Below are 15,442 nucleotides of genomic sequence, written 5' to 3'. Positions count from 1 at the left end.
AGATCGAAGTCTGCCGAATGGCGATCCAGAAGCCGGTACGTATACTGCGCGTCAATCTGTCAAACCGTACGTACTTTTACTGACCTGTAAAATACTAGACCGACTTTTATTGCTGTTGCGGTACGAAGAGCATAGCGGGGAGTTGCGGCGATGACGGTTTTGGCAAGCTTGGGAATTAGAAATAAGCGATGAATGATCTACTCATGTCTGCCTGTTTTCCTCTACAGGGGTGGTCCGCGTGCACAATTCAGTATAGCATTGTGAACATTTTATGTAGGTTGTTCAGTGCCAAAAATAGAAATACTGTTGCTTCTGAATAGTTATACAAAACTGTTGCATTCTCGAGCGCGAAAGGCATAGACAACATTCCTGTACCTGGTCCGATGAACAGGCGGGAAATAAGCTAACAAGGTCAGGCCAGGGTCTCTGCGAAGTTCATGTTACGGACGGGTGTAAAATTTCAACCCCGTGGCAGGCACTTCAGCAGCAAGGGTCCTCTAAGCCACCAAATCTAAAGACTATGTTTTGAATTCTCCAGTCTGACAATAATCGATTGGCCAGTACCCACCGACATCTGTGTAATCTGGTTTTTGGTTGGGGTAGTCTGCAGGATCCTGGGGTGTGTAGGTGCTACCACAGCATACATGCAATCCAGTTGGCGTTTTGATTCACTTGCTTCACTGAAAATCTGGGCATAGAGTCCTCATCACACGTTCTGAGGACTGGCCCCTAAACACGCCTGGAATCGGAGGAAACAATGAGTGGTCCAGACTTGTCACGAGGACATATCTGATGCCTCGACGGAGCACTTCGCCAACCTCTTAGCTATACATATATAACGAATATCGAGTCTAAAAGACCTCGTGATCGGTATTCCCCCGCTGTGTTCGTTGCCAGCTCACGGACCATGGCAGAATTGAACCTTGTCGGCACTAAAACTGCGTGAATGCCTAGTCTGAATGAGGCTCAAAATTGGAAGACGATCTTCGGCCCAGCAACAACAACGCAGGAAAAGCCAAATGCAGGGGTGCCCGCAGACCGCAAGGAATGAGCAGCTGAAGGGACTTTTGGGTCCGAACCCTCAGATCTGTTTGCAAACCAGTGACCCAAATATTGAGAATCTGTAACTCCCTCCAGACGTTGTTTGATAGCGTGTTGTATCTGAAACGAAACGTCTTGCTTGGAGGCGCTCGAACGAAGCTACAGCTGACTCATCGGAGCGGTGAGCGAGCTGTTCACCTTAAGAAACCCCACGTTGTCTGATAATGAGGCTACCGAATCGTGTGTCTGGAGTGAATTCTGACAAGTACCAACCAACAGCAGCCGGCAAGTCTCCGCACCATGACCCTTGCTCCGAGACCATCAGCCTCAAGAGCATGCCGCATATGTATATGGCCTGCAGTAGTACTTGGTGATCGGCACTGTGGCCATGTCCCTTCGCCCATTCTGCAAGGCTTGCCCGGAAAGGCATAATTTGACTGCACGGTTAACCGTGGCCGGGCGTAACAGGGCCCGCAGTAACACGACTTTGTGTTGGACGATGTCCTTGGCAGCGGAAACCCGTCTCGTTCAGAGCAGGCTTCCAACTGGAGCTCTCATGTATGCAGATATCAATGCTGTTCTTGCTACATGAGGCAGCCCTTTCACGATACCCAGAACTCCCGGCCCGCGACGCCCCACCGCACTCGCACGGACTGGTGGACAACCCGAACAGAGGAACTCAATGGTGAGTAAGACAAGTATCTGATACTATACCCGTGGTTTCAGGAAATCATGGCCGCAGAGGGGAAAGGAAGCGGTTGTGGGCAAATGAAGACTGGATACGTCTGTCTACGCGCGTACTATAGGGGCCGATCGGGGACTCCATCATTACTTCAACTAGAACCCCGCACGGTGAGGTGATAGCTCAGCGCGCCGCCTGCATATGCCGCTCTAGACTAAGGTTAGGTTAGGTCAGTTGCTGTAGGTTAGGTCAGTTCTACATGGTTAGTAACCTAGCCTAAGGTTAGGTTACAGTACATACCACCGGCGGGCTATATCGATAAGGAGCTTACCGTCCTGGCGCGTTTTCCAAACTTGCTCGTCCTTGAACCACCATTATTCACAATCACCAATTCACTGCATTGGGCTTTAGACCAATAGACTAGGTTAAGTTAGCCCAACAGTCCATTCTCACGACGCATTCTCACGCCACGCCCACTCTGGAACCTTGTCATCATTGACGAAGTGACACATCACGTAGTCCCGGCCTGTGGCATAGCTTCCTCATTAATTTCGAACCTGATATTCGAATCTGACGCGCCAATGGCATAACGTTAGCTCGGCACGACACGTATCTAGGTTGGCATTTCTGACGAGTGCGCCGACAATGTGTCTTCACAAACACAACAATGTCCGACGACAATACCGAGGCCGCTAAGGCTGCAACGACGGCGATTCCAATTGCCCAGTTGGCCCCCGATACCTCTCAGGATGGCACAGTGGATGGTGTGATCACCATTTTGTGGCCGTACAACAAAATCAACAACTCCGTTGCATTCATTCTAGCTGAACCCGAGTTCCGCCTGCGCCGGAATAAAGGCCAGGTTAGGGTGAACTTTGTGGGTTCCAGCGCCAAAGCGATATCAGAATGTGGACTTGGAAGTAGCGACCGCATTCAGCTGAGCTTGAACGGTGCTGACTTCACGCCCAACGATGCCAGACCACGAATCCCTGGCATGTCGGATTGGCAAGTCAACTACACCGAGCGATTGAATCTACAGGTCAAGTTGGGCGAGACAGGAGAAACGAAGACCATCGATGTCGACCACCCAGCACACCCCGAGCCTGCTCCTCCAACACCAGCACCGGTACAAGAGCCTTGGCTTGATCCCGTCTCTTTGGAACCGTCGACACTGCCAGACCTCGCAACCGCTACCCCTGTCAAGAATGGATCCTCGAAGAGACTTAAGGATGGGGAGTTCGACTCGCCTGCTTTCGTGAAGCGAGCTAGAATCTCCTACGGATCGTTGTTCCACGACGATATCTTTGACGAAGATGATAACGTCAAGCCAAAAAGTCGTAAGCGATCTCGATTCTCGCTCAACCCCGGAACTTGGAGGTACAACAGTCGATCGCCTAGCCCACAGCTATCAGACGCAAAAGATGATAGGGGTTCCGGTGACGAAGAGGTGCAATCCAGCCCACCGCTTCAGCCGACTATGACAGATAGTGCTTGCCAGACTACGGAACTCGATTTTCCCGGACCTCCTTTCAGAGATTCGCTTATGGGACAGCCCCCTAGTCTTGGTGGAGCAGTGCACCAACCCAAACCGTTGCTGAATACCGAAGAGTATATCGATCAGGGTCATCAAACATTTCCTTTGGGTGGCTGGGCAGCACCTTTAGCCGAATCGCAACAGCCTTTCTCCAACTCTGGGCTTTTCGCTATCAGCCAAGCAGCCGCTTCATTCAGTTCTGGTGCTGCAGCTGGCGTAGGGATCGAGGGTGATCACCAAGCATGGAATACGCAACCGTTACCAGAGCAGACAGCTACATACCATGACCTGACCTTAAATATGCCGCACGATGTATTTGCGCCAAATATCGAGCAATCATTGAATACTCGGCCGAACGACGGGTTTGGAGATACACCGGGCATGACACATGGTTCATTTGCCCAACCGGTTCACTTCGGGACGGTTGGAACAGTGGGAGGAAGCACTCATGATACTTCCAGTGATCAAGAGGACATGCCCATGCTCCTTGATCATGCCACTTCAGTTTACCCAGATTTGGAGAAGGACGAGCATATTCAGCATGCCCCAACACATGACGGCCCGACAGACTTGTTATCTACCGAGTCAAGTATGCCTCTTGCCGAGCACAGTAGTACAGCTCCCTCAGGTCCGTTCGCTCGAGAGACTAGTGCTCCAGCAGAGCGGGCAGCAATGAACGCAGGTACTTTGTCTTATACGGCAGTCAATAATCGCACGACTAGCCGATCCCTTTCGCGCCCAACATCAAGCCGCGTAGGTAGTGGTGATGGTCAAACGCCACAATCTGCTATGGTTATTGACGAAAGTGATTCCGAAGAAGAAGAGGAAGAGGAAGAGGAAGAGGAAGAGAAAGAAGAAGAGGAGGAAGAAGAAGAGGAGGAGGAAGAGGAGGAAGAGGAAGAAGACGAAGTTCCAACAGTGGATGCAGCTGATGCCCACTTTGTCGGTGCTCCTGCATTGAATCCTGAGCATGCGGGCCGTACTTCTGCTCAAGTTGCCCACAATTTGTTTGTTGATGGCCCATTGCCTGGTCATCAAGCGACCGAGGAGGAGGAACACGTATATGCCGATCACTCTCCTGACCGTTACGACGACGAGTATGATGAAGACGAGGAAGGAGGAGACTACAATACAAGTACCTACCTTGTACCACAAGATGACGAAGACGACGATGATGACATGGATCTTCGACAACACAGATTAGAGCCTGAGTTCAATGATGGCGCAGGGGACAGCTACGACGAGTCTGGAGAGGAGGGAGAAGAAGAATATGGCGAAGAAGAGGACGAAGAGAGATACGAAGATGACTCAGAAATGGATGCGGACACACCGCAGCCGCAACAACGGCAAGTCATGCGACCCTCGTCTTCTGCCCCTGTTGTAATTGATCTGCTGTCCGATTCGGACGATGACAATGAAGAGCCGCCGTCTCGGCCTCCACCAAACACTGTGCCGTTGAGTCGGCCTCTGCCCATTCCTTCTCAGGCGACAAGGAAGTCGCCCGATTACGGCCCTGGAAGTGATGTTGAGGAGAGTGGCGGGGATGAAGAGGTGCTCCACCAGGCGGAAGAGGATGAAGAAGAGCGAGCTTCGGAGGTTAGCGAAGAGGGTAACGATTCTCATGGTCCGCAAATTCTAGTCGAAGATGACTATAGCGACGAAGGTGACGAAAACAACAACGGTGAAGGGTCTGACGTGGAAGATAAACTTGTTGGGGATACCGAAGAAGACGACCAAATTGACGAAGAGCATGATTTAACGGTTCCTACTGAGCGTCATCGAGATTTGAATATAGAGAGTATACGGGCTCCTACTGAGCGAGGTTCTGCGAAAGCTCGTTCGCCATCGCCCAAGCCCATCTCAGAAGATGCCGTTGAGACCGATAAGGACGATGACATGCAATATGTCGTTGGTGAGAGTAGTCCTCTTGAAAAGATACCGTCGCAACAAGAACGGCAGACAAGCACGGCTCCCGCAAAGGAGAGTCAGCTCACACAAGCCGACCAAGTAACGGCCAGTAGACACAGTAGTGTCGTTGCTCAAGAAGAGGCAAATCAAGCAGTCGGTAGTGAGCAAGAAGCCAACAAGCAACCGACAGATGCTCTGGAAGAAGCGCAACCGGAACCGGAACCGGAGACATTTGATCCATCACCACCACTCACCCAGTCATTCCAGTCTCAGATATTTTATGATGAGGAAGATGTGGTTATGGAAGAGTCTTCGCCAATGTCTATCGCTGTGGAGCCTTCAGGAGAACATCTATTGACTCCTTCGGATACAAAGCCACAAGAGTTGCAGATCCTGGACGATGCGGCGATGCAGATCGATGAAGCTGCTCAGGTCGAAGGTCCTCGCCAGTCTCCTGAACCAAGAAAGCCCTTGATCACACCCGCTATATCTGAAGCAGTACATTCCATAATCGTGGAGCTCGAGCAAGTATCCCACATTTCAGCAGAAACCGCAGCTGGAACGCGAGCCAGAAGCCCTCCGCCACCTTTAGAGCCGGCATCCCATGAAGACATCACTATGGAAACCTCAGAGATGAGCCCAGACCACACTATAGTCGAACCCGATTTGACTTTTGAGAGTCAGGCCGGGAGCCAGGATGCTCTGAGAGCTCCTGATGTGGCATCACAGCCCGTCACCCAGACAACGGAAGGTCCAGTAGCGGAGATCAGGGATGACATCAGCGAAGCAAGCTCCTTTATTTCTCAGTTAGATGGCGACGATGCATTACAAGCTGCTCTTCGCGAGGAAGACTCCAAAAATTTTGACGAGGATTTCCAGGGATCTTTGGTTGCAGAAGACGAAGATGTCCAGAGTCAAAGCGACGATGAACAAGGTGATGGTACAGATCGAGATCAGGCAAGTCATATGCATTCGTCACCTCTCGAGGATCAGGAAGCAGTTCCAACTACAGCAGCACCTACTCAAGCAGGGGCAACGGAAACTCGTGCCTCATCGCCTGATCTAGGAACAACATCACCACAACACGTGAACGAAGCTGGCATTATTGTAGGCAGTCCGGAATGGACGGCTATAGAACGACATGAACACGAAAAATCAGTTGTTGATGACACCCCGTCTGCGGAAACTGCCGCTCCAGCCGTACAAGAGATTGCAGCAGACATCATGGTCGGCAGTCCTGAACAAGCGGCCATTGAAAGACACCAGGACAAGAAGGAGGACGAACAGCTGGGCCTCGAGAAGAATCCTGGGCCTGAGATCGTCATTCCCATTGAATCGAAGCCATTCGATACCGAAGTTGACTCTGATGTCCCTATGGACAGCCCAGTACAAGCAGCTATCGAAAGACATCGACATGAGCATGATGAGTCTGCTTCAAGAAAATCGCGAGCTTCCACTTCTCGAAGGTCGACGCCATCAAGGAGCCAGGTAAATTCAGAGAGCTTCATCGGAAGTCCCGAAAGAGCAGCCATTGAAAGACACCAGCATGATCACGGAAAAAGTGCCGTCAAGAGACTAGCGCGTTCTGATGAGTCAACTCCAGTGAAAAACAAAATCATCTCTGAGATTTTTATGGGAAGTCCAGAAAAGACAGCGAAACGAAGATCAGGGTCTTTAGATCTACGAGATCTTACACCGTCAGATCCAAGCTTGGACCTAGCAAGAGCTGCGATCGCATCAAAACATGGACGCCGCCAACGCGGTGCCACGCCCGAGACTGTGCGGTCGCAAGCACGATCTCTAGCACGATCCCAAATCCACCAGAAGAGTCAAACCCCAGAGGCTTTCAACGAAGATGTTGAGATCGCCAAGGCTTCTCTTGACACACCAACCAAAACAGTAAAAGCGAAGATTCAAGTCCCAGCCAGCTCGCCCGTGTCCTCAAAGGTAGAGGAAGGAAATGACCCGTTAGCAGCCTCGAGACTCAAGCTAGTTCGCCATCTAAGAGATGAACTCTCCGAATGCACTACGCTTAAAGTGCTACGTCATTCAATTGGTAAATCGGTAGAAGTCATGGCGGTAGCTATGATGACTCCTAATGATCCTCAGCGCGCCAAGGGTGGGCCCCGGGAGTACATGATGTCTTTTACTGTCACTGATCACAGCATAAGCCCTGGTGGTGTAGCTGAAGTGCAGCTCTATCGTCCACACAAGGAGTCACTGCCCATTGTTAAGGCTGGTGACATTGTGCTGCTTCGAAGCTTTACGGTGGTTTCACTCAAGGGCAAGGGCTACGGCCTGCGTACCAATGACGGGTCGAGCTGGGCCGTCTTTGACCAAGAAGATGAGCCCGCTCAGATTAAGGGTCCGCCTGTCGAGTATGGGGATGCTGAGACAACGTTTGCTGCGTATCTGAGGGATTGGTACGGTTTGATGGATGAGAAGGCTAAGCAAAAACTTGAGAAGGCCAACCAGAAGATCATCGAAGCGGGGAGGGCTAAGTGATGACAATGATAGCGAGATGAGATGCGTCAATAGTGCACATGAATGTTACAGCAAGAGGAAATACCCGGTTTTTGGAGGAATGTGGCATTCTGGAGAAAATTTGCATTATGGAATGGGCATATGGTATAAGCAGATGACCGCATCAAGCAGTAAATATCAAACCTGGCCTGATACTTTGTGCTCTGTCTATCTTTCTAATGATTGTTGATACGACGGGGATGATTCCCTTGAGGAAAATAGCAAAGAATTTCCACCTAGAAGTAGATAACTCGTCATCGGAAAGGTGACCTTTGGAGTGCGAAGACGAGATGAATTTTGAATTAGGGTACCCAATCGCGAACGGAGCTGTACTAGACCGGATGCCATGATTTGATGCGTACAATGAATGAGTCCAGAGGGACGTGACGCCGACGGATGATAGACAGGAGCCATTTCCAGGCCGTACGATCCCCAAACCTAGCTGGGCGGTTGAGAAAAGCGAAGTGCAGCGTACTCCTTAAAATTGCCAGGATTGCCGCATTATACATACAGATCTATGCTTTTGATATTTTACACGTCCGTTGCCCCTCTCTTTGTTGCGGCTCTCATCCAGTCTTATTCGTAATTCCTCCCGAATACTCTTATATGTACAATGTCTGGGTAATCGTACATTTCATCTCAGCTCCCGATCCTGGCAAGTGTGCTGCCGTATTGTTGCCGCTCCAGCCTGCAGGGGCTCCCATGGCCCTCTCGACGCGGGGGAAAACAAAAAAGAACGCCCCGATCTAGTTCGACAGCGTGTGTCGTCCCTTGGTCCGCCTCCTCTGCAGCGTCCGTCGCCCCGTCCTCGTCTGCACGCGGCTCAGGAACCCGTGTCTGCGCTTTCGCACCAGCCTACTCGAGCGCGCCAGGGTGGCTCGGGGTCCGCAGCGGATCTGCGTGGCGCCGAACATGGGACTGGAGGAGATGGCGCTCTTGGCCACGATGTCTGCAACCTCCTCCGATGCGGTGGTGACGCCGGAAGGTGCCAGGGAGACGGTGGGCGTGGAGGACCGGAACACGGTGCCCGCTGGTCGCGCGAGGGACGGTCGGAGGGTGGGGAGGGATGTGAACGTCCTGAGCGACAGTCAGTAAGTCGGAGAGCAGTAGAGGGCATTTCGGGGAAGAGCTTGCCTCCTGGAGACCAGGCACTGGGCTTGTGAGACGGCCCTGGATGCTCGGCATAGAGCCGTAATGGGCGAGGAGGTGAAGGCGCGCATGGTATATGTGTGACGACGCCACTACGCCGCGAAACTTGGCAGGCAGATAGATTCGAGAAATGGAGACAAGGCACAGCTGTATTGGCTGTCTGCGACGTCTTTCTCACGGATTGAACTGCCTGTCGTCGTCGTGTGATTTGGCACACGATCTGGAAGCTAGGAGAGCTGCGTTCCCCAAAAATTCGCAGCAGGGCAGTTCTCGGCCCGGCAGTTTCCGGCACCGGCTGCCAGGATAGCGGAAGGAGCACAATGGACTGACGGGCGAGGACGAGGGTAAGAAGTAGTTAGACGTGAATCGTTCTTGAATTGTTTCATGACAGGCGTCTCCCAGGTCCAAGTTCGATCATGTCGCTCTACTTGCGTATCTCATTTGCACCCACTTATGAAACAAATCATTGATCTGTCCAACCACACAGATGGCAATGGCAGATCGACATCAGTCTCGTTATTTATTAAGCAGGAACGGACGCAGTCTATTTCTGCTGGAAGTATGGTGTAAGAAGCTTTCAGGAATACGGAGTTGCAAGTGAAATTCATGGCGTATTTTATGGATGAGAGGACCTGAGGAATGATACCTCAAACCCGTGACGTCGTCATTTTCGCTGAGCTGGGATGGAATAGCTTCGTACATGACCGCACCTTGTAAGCCTTTACGAGTGGGAGGTAAACGGGATAGTTTCGGATGAGAATAAACATCGCAGTCATGGTGGTTAGCTGTCCAAGTCGTGCGGTTTCACAACCCGTTGACTTGGTCCAGAACACTTCTACAAAAACCGCACCAGCTGATACACAACAGTCCAATTCGGGGATACTGTTTGATTCAAGACGCCCAACTGAGAGTGGATCACTTCTGGTCAGGGCGACGACAATGCTCCACATTGGACAGACACTTATTGAGCACGCAAGTATCGTGACGTGAGCTGAGCTATCCCATTTACGACATGCGCTGCCACTTGGACCATACGCGGCTCAATCATTCTGGACCGCACACATGATTGGAAACTAGCAAACTCCCTTCCAATTTGCTTGTCATATTTACCTTCTACTAGACATTCGATGTCGAGCAGTACATCGATGGAATTACTATGCTGTTTACTGACTGAAGAATGGAAGTTAAAGTAGAAATGGACATAGCCGTAGTGGAATGCACTTCAGGCTAAGCTACGCAAAATCACAAAACCATGTCTTCCTCATGGCGGTGCTCGAAGCTACCGCTCACAACGAAAAAAAGTGTGGGTGAAATCAAAAATTCCCCGGACTACGATCCCGAAGGATAGAAGACCGCACGACAAGCCGCGCTGTGCTATGCAGTTGTCAGCGCGGTAAGACAGCGAATGCTTGATCTCGCCATCTTCCCGGAAGGTAAGTATGAAGAAGAAGAGAAAAACTTGATGAAATGCTGGGAGGGAGACCAGGTATTTATACAGGCTCAGCCGGACGTTTAGGCGGTGATTGGTGGCAGAAGGTGGGGTTATGCAGCCTCAGGCACCACTGCACGGCCCCCTGGTGCTTCCGCATAGGTGGATTCAGCTTTGGTAATTTCGGGCTTAGAACTATGGAGATACTGCCCAAAGAGCTCGGGATGGCAAGCGCGTAAACGTCCAGGCATGAACATACTGTTCTTGTTTACAGTTTGTCTCTAACTAGTTTCAAATCTCCCAAGTCTGGGCCGAAGCTCTGTTGTATGAGATGACTGTTTAAGTGTTTGCTGGTTACGCCCCTGACGTATGGCGAATACCATTACAACATACGACCCTAAACAACTTTGCTTTGGAGTCTTGGACCGGGCTCAATTCTACCACTACAGCGCGCGTTTATAGACGTACATCGCTTGTGTGTTGGTCCTTCTCATACCTAATCCGAGTTGGGAGGTATCACTAATCTAATACAACTCTTCTGCTAGCCTGAAGAAACATCAGCTACGATCACATGGCATCTATGCGTGCTTGATATCTCATCCGCATTGTTAGTCGTGTAGTTCCTGGTGCTAGACATTTCGTGCCATGAGTATTGCCGATGTGGCTTTCCAAGGCACAACCATCATCTATTTTCGAGAGACATAACATCCGCTAAATCTTGGGCATAGAGCAAAAAGCTCCGCCTAGAGAGTGAAAACCAAGCTTGCCGTACGAAATGGGACGAGCCTGATCATACATTCCCGGAGCTTGGAAAGGCTGCCTTGATTGGGCATTTTATTCTACTCACTCGGGACCTAGCCAATCATCCAGGTTCTGGCACTTTACGTCGCCTGCCTCATTAGGCTTGTATATACTGTACTGTCGACTTTCCTGAGTCTCTAGACAGACCATTACCACTACTTCATTGCCATAGGCGTCCTCAACTATCTCTCACTTACGGCTGGAATGCGCAAAACCACCTGCTATGGATCGTGCCAGACGTTAGGGCATCTGTATTTGCCTCTGGTGTTCAGTTCAGGATGTAAAGCACCTAGCTCTACGTCTTAGACGTCGACCAGACCTATTCTGCTTCGGCGAGCACCGCCGCGACCTTTCTGAGGGCGCCTTTTGCCTTTCTCTTTCCTCTATTCACACCATATCTGTACAAGACGCTGGTTTTCGGCCTGGGGAAACTCGGTCCTCGCCCTTGTTGCTCTAGTGATCGGCTGCCTGCATCTTTCCTATTGTGATTTACGGACCAACCAACATTGCACAAGATGAACCCGTATGCCTCGCGGGTCGAGCACTTATACCTCGTGCCGATTGTCAGTAGTGTGTGGAGCATTCATATGAGGGGCTAATTGGCCAACTTTCCTTGATATCCAAGAGATCCACTCCGTTACTTCCTGGAACTTGACGTCAATCACTATGCACGAAACTCGATTGATGACTGGAACATGTAACGATGCACGCCATAGGCAACCTCTTGTTCTCCTCTGGTTTCTTTCGAAGTTTTTATTGATCTTGATAATCAAACTGGTTTCAGATCTAATGGTAAAATTTCCGTACAAATAAGTGTTACCGTAAATTATCAGCTTGAATAAACTTATTATAGGGGTCCCTCTAAACGCGAAATCTGGCGGACCCTGAAAGAGTTTAATTCCTCCAAATCAACGCACAGACCACTTAGGCCCGAATAGGACCTTATTCCCTTTGACGTGTGGAAATCGCGTTTCTATCGCGTTTCCATCGCGTTTCCCGTCATTCTCCAACTTCATCACAAGCAACGTGACTTTGACATCCCACGCCCCCATTGAAGAGCGATTGCGCCTGTCTTTTTGATCTTGTTGATTTGACTACATTTCGTGCACTTCCCTGCCGAGTTTTCCTATTACCACGTCGCCTGCAGGCTTTCTATAGTCAGAGATATTGTGTACACTACTGTTGGGTCCTGTGCAAAGACAAATCATTGATCATTTCTAGAGCCTGGTGCTCTGGACAGACACAAGCATCCCAATGCCTTTGTTGGAGATGTCGACGAATATTCAGGTACCAGAGTCGCCATCGAGGAAGAGAAGTCACGATCACTTCACCGAGGCTGCAGTAGAAGTTGAGACATCTTCAATTGTGAATCCGCACATCACAGCGGAGGATGCCTCAGCCATAAATGGTTCCTTGCAGGGTGAGTCTTTGACCCTTGCAGGTTTTTGTAGCTCTATCTCCTGCTCATTCTTTTCTGACATGTCCCGAACCAGACGTACCCTCTGTTTCCAGAACGAATCACGACATCAAGCGAGAAAGAAGTGCTAGTATCTCGTCTGACTCGGAACTCTCCGTAAGAGACTCACCCTCGCCTATGCAGATGGACGAATTTACGCCATCCACATCCCCAACGGCACCCGCACCTACAGATACTCTGGCAACGCAAGTCCCTGGATCCTCAACATTATCAGCTTCCGTACAGCCACAGACTGCCACAATGTCCTCTTCTGCTGCAGCCTCCAGCTCTGCGCCCGCCAAGAAGAAGCGGAAAACAGCGGCTGAGAAAGAGGCCGAGGAGAAAGAGCGCGCCATGAAGAAGGCTAAGAGGGACGAGGAGGCAGCGGAGAAGGCTAAGGAGAAAGAGGAGAAAGAGGCCGCCAAAGCAAAGGAAAGGGAAGAAAAGGAAGCTGTAAAGGCGGTCAAGGCTGCCGAGAAGGCGAAGGCCATCGCAGAAAAGGAGGAGAAGGAGCGCAGGAAAAGAGAGGAGGAAGACAAGAAGAAGCGAGCCCAACCTACGCTGTTTGGGTTCTTGAAGACGAAGCCGGCAGTACTGGGAGATGTCTCGCCCAACAAGCAATCTTCTTCTTCTTCTCCTCCCAAGGCTGTCGACAGCTCCCCAATCCGCCTGAAGGCTCCTCTCACTTCTTCAGTGATAGCTAGTCCCTCAACCACGAAGGAGCTCGGGGAGCCCAAGTCAGAGAAGTCAGCGTACCAAAAGATGTTCCAAGAGTTCTACATCAAATCCGATGTCAAGATGGCGCCTACACCTTTCCAGATGGACGACGAGACGAGGCTCACCAAGTCCAAAATCCTGGATGAGTACATTGGCGGTCAGCGAGGGGATGCCAATGTCAAGCCCTTCGATCCCATCTCTACCTTCCAGTTCAATGGTCTCCCTGTGCCACGGGGCAAGCAGCATTTGGCAGTCAAGAAGGTTATGGCTGAGATCTTCGGCGACCCTCTTGACAGTGCTCCGAATAACAGGACTGAATCTCAACAAGTTCGATTCGCCAGCGTGCAGGATCAGCTAAACTCCATTCCCGTCAAAGTGCTGTCGTTCTGGGAGGATGTGCGCCCCCCTTATATTGGGACCGTCACGTCGAAGCCGGACGTCAAGCTTCGCAAGCTGGGAAGACAGCCCAACAGGCGCCTCCTAAAGCTGAACTACGAATACGATTCAGAAGCCGAGTGGGAAGAAGAGGAAGGCGAGGATCTGGATGACGAGGAAGCCGACGACGAAGAGAATGATGGAGAGGAGGAGATGGACGACTTCTTGGATGATGCCGAAGATGTTGCCGCTGCGCGCCCGGCATTCTTGGGTGACTCGGAGCCTGTGAGCACCGGAATCTGCTACGAGGACCGCAAGCGACTATCTCACAACGCGAGCGGTGAGGACTGCGCCACAGTCTACAAGTACAGGATGGAGTTCCTGCTAGGTCAGTCGCAGTTGCCATCCATATCCCACAAACTATATGCTAACAAAAACCACAGAGCCGCTAGAGCATCATCACTCGATAGACCCTTTTTCCTCCGACTACTGGCAACCCAAGGCCACTCCTGGAACATCTTGCGCACAATCCAAGATTTCGTCATCCACCAAGTCTGTAAAGGCCGGCATGGCGCCACCACCAGCACCTGGTTCTTCAACACAGGCGCAGCCCGATTGGAACACTTTAGTGCCCAAGTCATTGCTGGGTGACTTTAAACGCGCGGTTGTTAGCAAGGACATAAATTTCCTTACGAAGGTCGGTATAGTGGACATGCTTTCGAAGACGTTTTCGTCCGTGACCAAGAACCAGGTCAGAGCCACGCTGGATTATGTTGCCGAACGATCATCTCTACCGGGAGCAAAGAAGTCCGCCAAGGTTTGGGTACTGCGTCCGGAACATGCTTTAGATAAGGACTAAAGCATGTCGATTTGATTTCTGTTGGAGATGGCTATTCCACGTTACGCAAAATCGACTGAAACATATCATTGCTATTGTCGGATAGGGTATGGGGCGGACAATTACCGCTGACACGTGTAAGCATGAGAGGAAGTGAAGGAATATGGGCAACGCTGTCGGTATCCACGCGTATAGTCTTGCACGGCGTTAGGACTCAGAGATACAGTATGCTTTACTCGATATGTATGAACGTAACAGGGCACATCGGGGACAGGGAACGAAAAGGAATCGGCGAAAGGCGTTTTGGAACTGACGTTATGCATACTACCTCCATAGAGTTGTCACGGTAATCAAGAGCCCTGAGTTCAGAGATCACTGCTAATTTGTCCTGTGCGCCTACGTTCATATACAATCTAGCCAGCGCACATCGCGGCATACTATTTTTGTTCATCCTCTCGTTTGGTTTTGATGACCTCAAAGATGGTCGACGTGTTCGCGTCTGCAACCGCGCCACCAGTATCCCCACCTACCGCTTTGTGGCTATGGAACTATGCGCCACATCAATGGCTGATCTATGGCTATCACAGGATACATCTCGTCAGCCGGAGCTGTTGACCCATGTGTTGCAGTTTTTCAATTCAAAATTTCCGAAACTGAGCCAGACGTGGTTACAGAATGATGTCCCTGAATTCCGTGGTGGCAGAACCTCTATATCACAGGGGAAATAGGAATACCGCTCGTTGTCACCCCTCTCTTAGTCCTTCGCCACATTTTACAAGCTCAGGCGAGATTATAGCTATGTCGATATCCTATAGTGAGTATACACCATTTGAAATCAAGCATTTACACAATAAGAACATTCATCACAAGCATGTGGTCAGTTAGCGAAGAGAACAATAGTAAGATTGAATCTAAATTAAATTTTTCTCTCCAAAAAGAGGGTGTATGGTTACGCCGAGGTGCCTTTGGTAGGGAAGGAGGAGGGAGAA

General features: G+C 50.7%; 3 protein-coding genes across 3 annotated transcripts; 2 read left to right on the top strand and 1 right to left on the bottom strand.

Moving 5' to 3' along the window:
• Window positions 1-2,390: 2,390 nt before the first annotated feature.
• On the top strand, window positions 2,391-7,670 carry BKA67DRAFT_657001 (uncharacterized protein; the record flags this gene model as incomplete). The annotated part of the gene is made up of 1 exon (XM_046107042.1): window positions 2,391-7,670. The coding sequence occupies one exon, from the start codon at window positions 2,391-2,393 to the stop codon at window positions 7,668-7,670; it is 5,280 nt and encodes a 1,759-aa protein (XP_045959303.1).
• Window positions 7,671-8,434: 764 nt separating this feature from the next.
• BKA67DRAFT_657000 (uncharacterized protein) lies at window positions 8,435-8,908 on the bottom strand (the record flags this gene model as incomplete). Its single annotated transcript, XM_046107041.1, has 2 exons — window positions 8,435-8,765; window positions 8,841-8,908. The coding sequence occupies 2 exons, from the start codon at window positions 8,906-8,908 to the stop codon at window positions 8,435-8,437; spliced, it is 399 nt and encodes a 132-aa protein (XP_045959302.1).
• Window positions 8,909-12,064: 3,156 nt separating this feature from the next.
• On the top strand, window positions 12,065-14,815 carry BKA67DRAFT_559311 (chromatin assembly factor 1 subunit A-domain-containing protein). The gene is made up of 3 exons (XM_046102385.1): window positions 12,065-12,487; window positions 12,561-14,003; window positions 14,059-14,815. The coding sequence occupies exons 1-3, from the start codon at window positions 12,322-12,324 to the stop codon at window positions 14,472-14,474; spliced, it is 2,025 nt and encodes a 674-aa protein (XP_045959301.1). The 5' UTR covers window positions 12,065-12,321; the 3' UTR covers window positions 14,475-14,815.
• The last annotated feature ends 627 nt before the right edge of the window (window positions 14,816-15,442 follow it).

The sequence above is a fragment of the Truncatella angustata genome, assembly GCF_020726525.1.
Source record: "Truncatella angustata strain MPI-SDFR-AT-0073 chromosome Unknown BKA67scaffold_3, whole genome shotgun sequence".
NCBI classification, from domain to species: Eukaryota; Fungi; Ascomycota; class Sordariomycetes; order Amphisphaeriales; family Sporocadaceae; genus Truncatella; species Truncatella angustata.
Note: the sequence above shows the minus strand (reverse complement) of the source record. Positions and strands in the feature narration are given on the sequence as shown.

Coding starts and splice junctions, on each gene's coding strand:
- BKA67DRAFT_559311 (XM_046102385.1), top strand. CDS start 12,322: ATGCCTTTGTTGGAGATGTCGACGAATATTCAGGTACCAGAGTCGCCA. Junction 12,488..12,560: donor CATAAATGGTTCCTTGCAGG/GTGAGTCTTTGA, acceptor GTCCCGAACCAG/ACGTACCCTCTGTTTCCAGA. Junction 14,004..14,058: donor CAGGATGGAGTTCCTGCTAG/GTCAGTCGCAGT, acceptor CAAAAACCACAG/AGCCGCTAGAGCATCATCAC.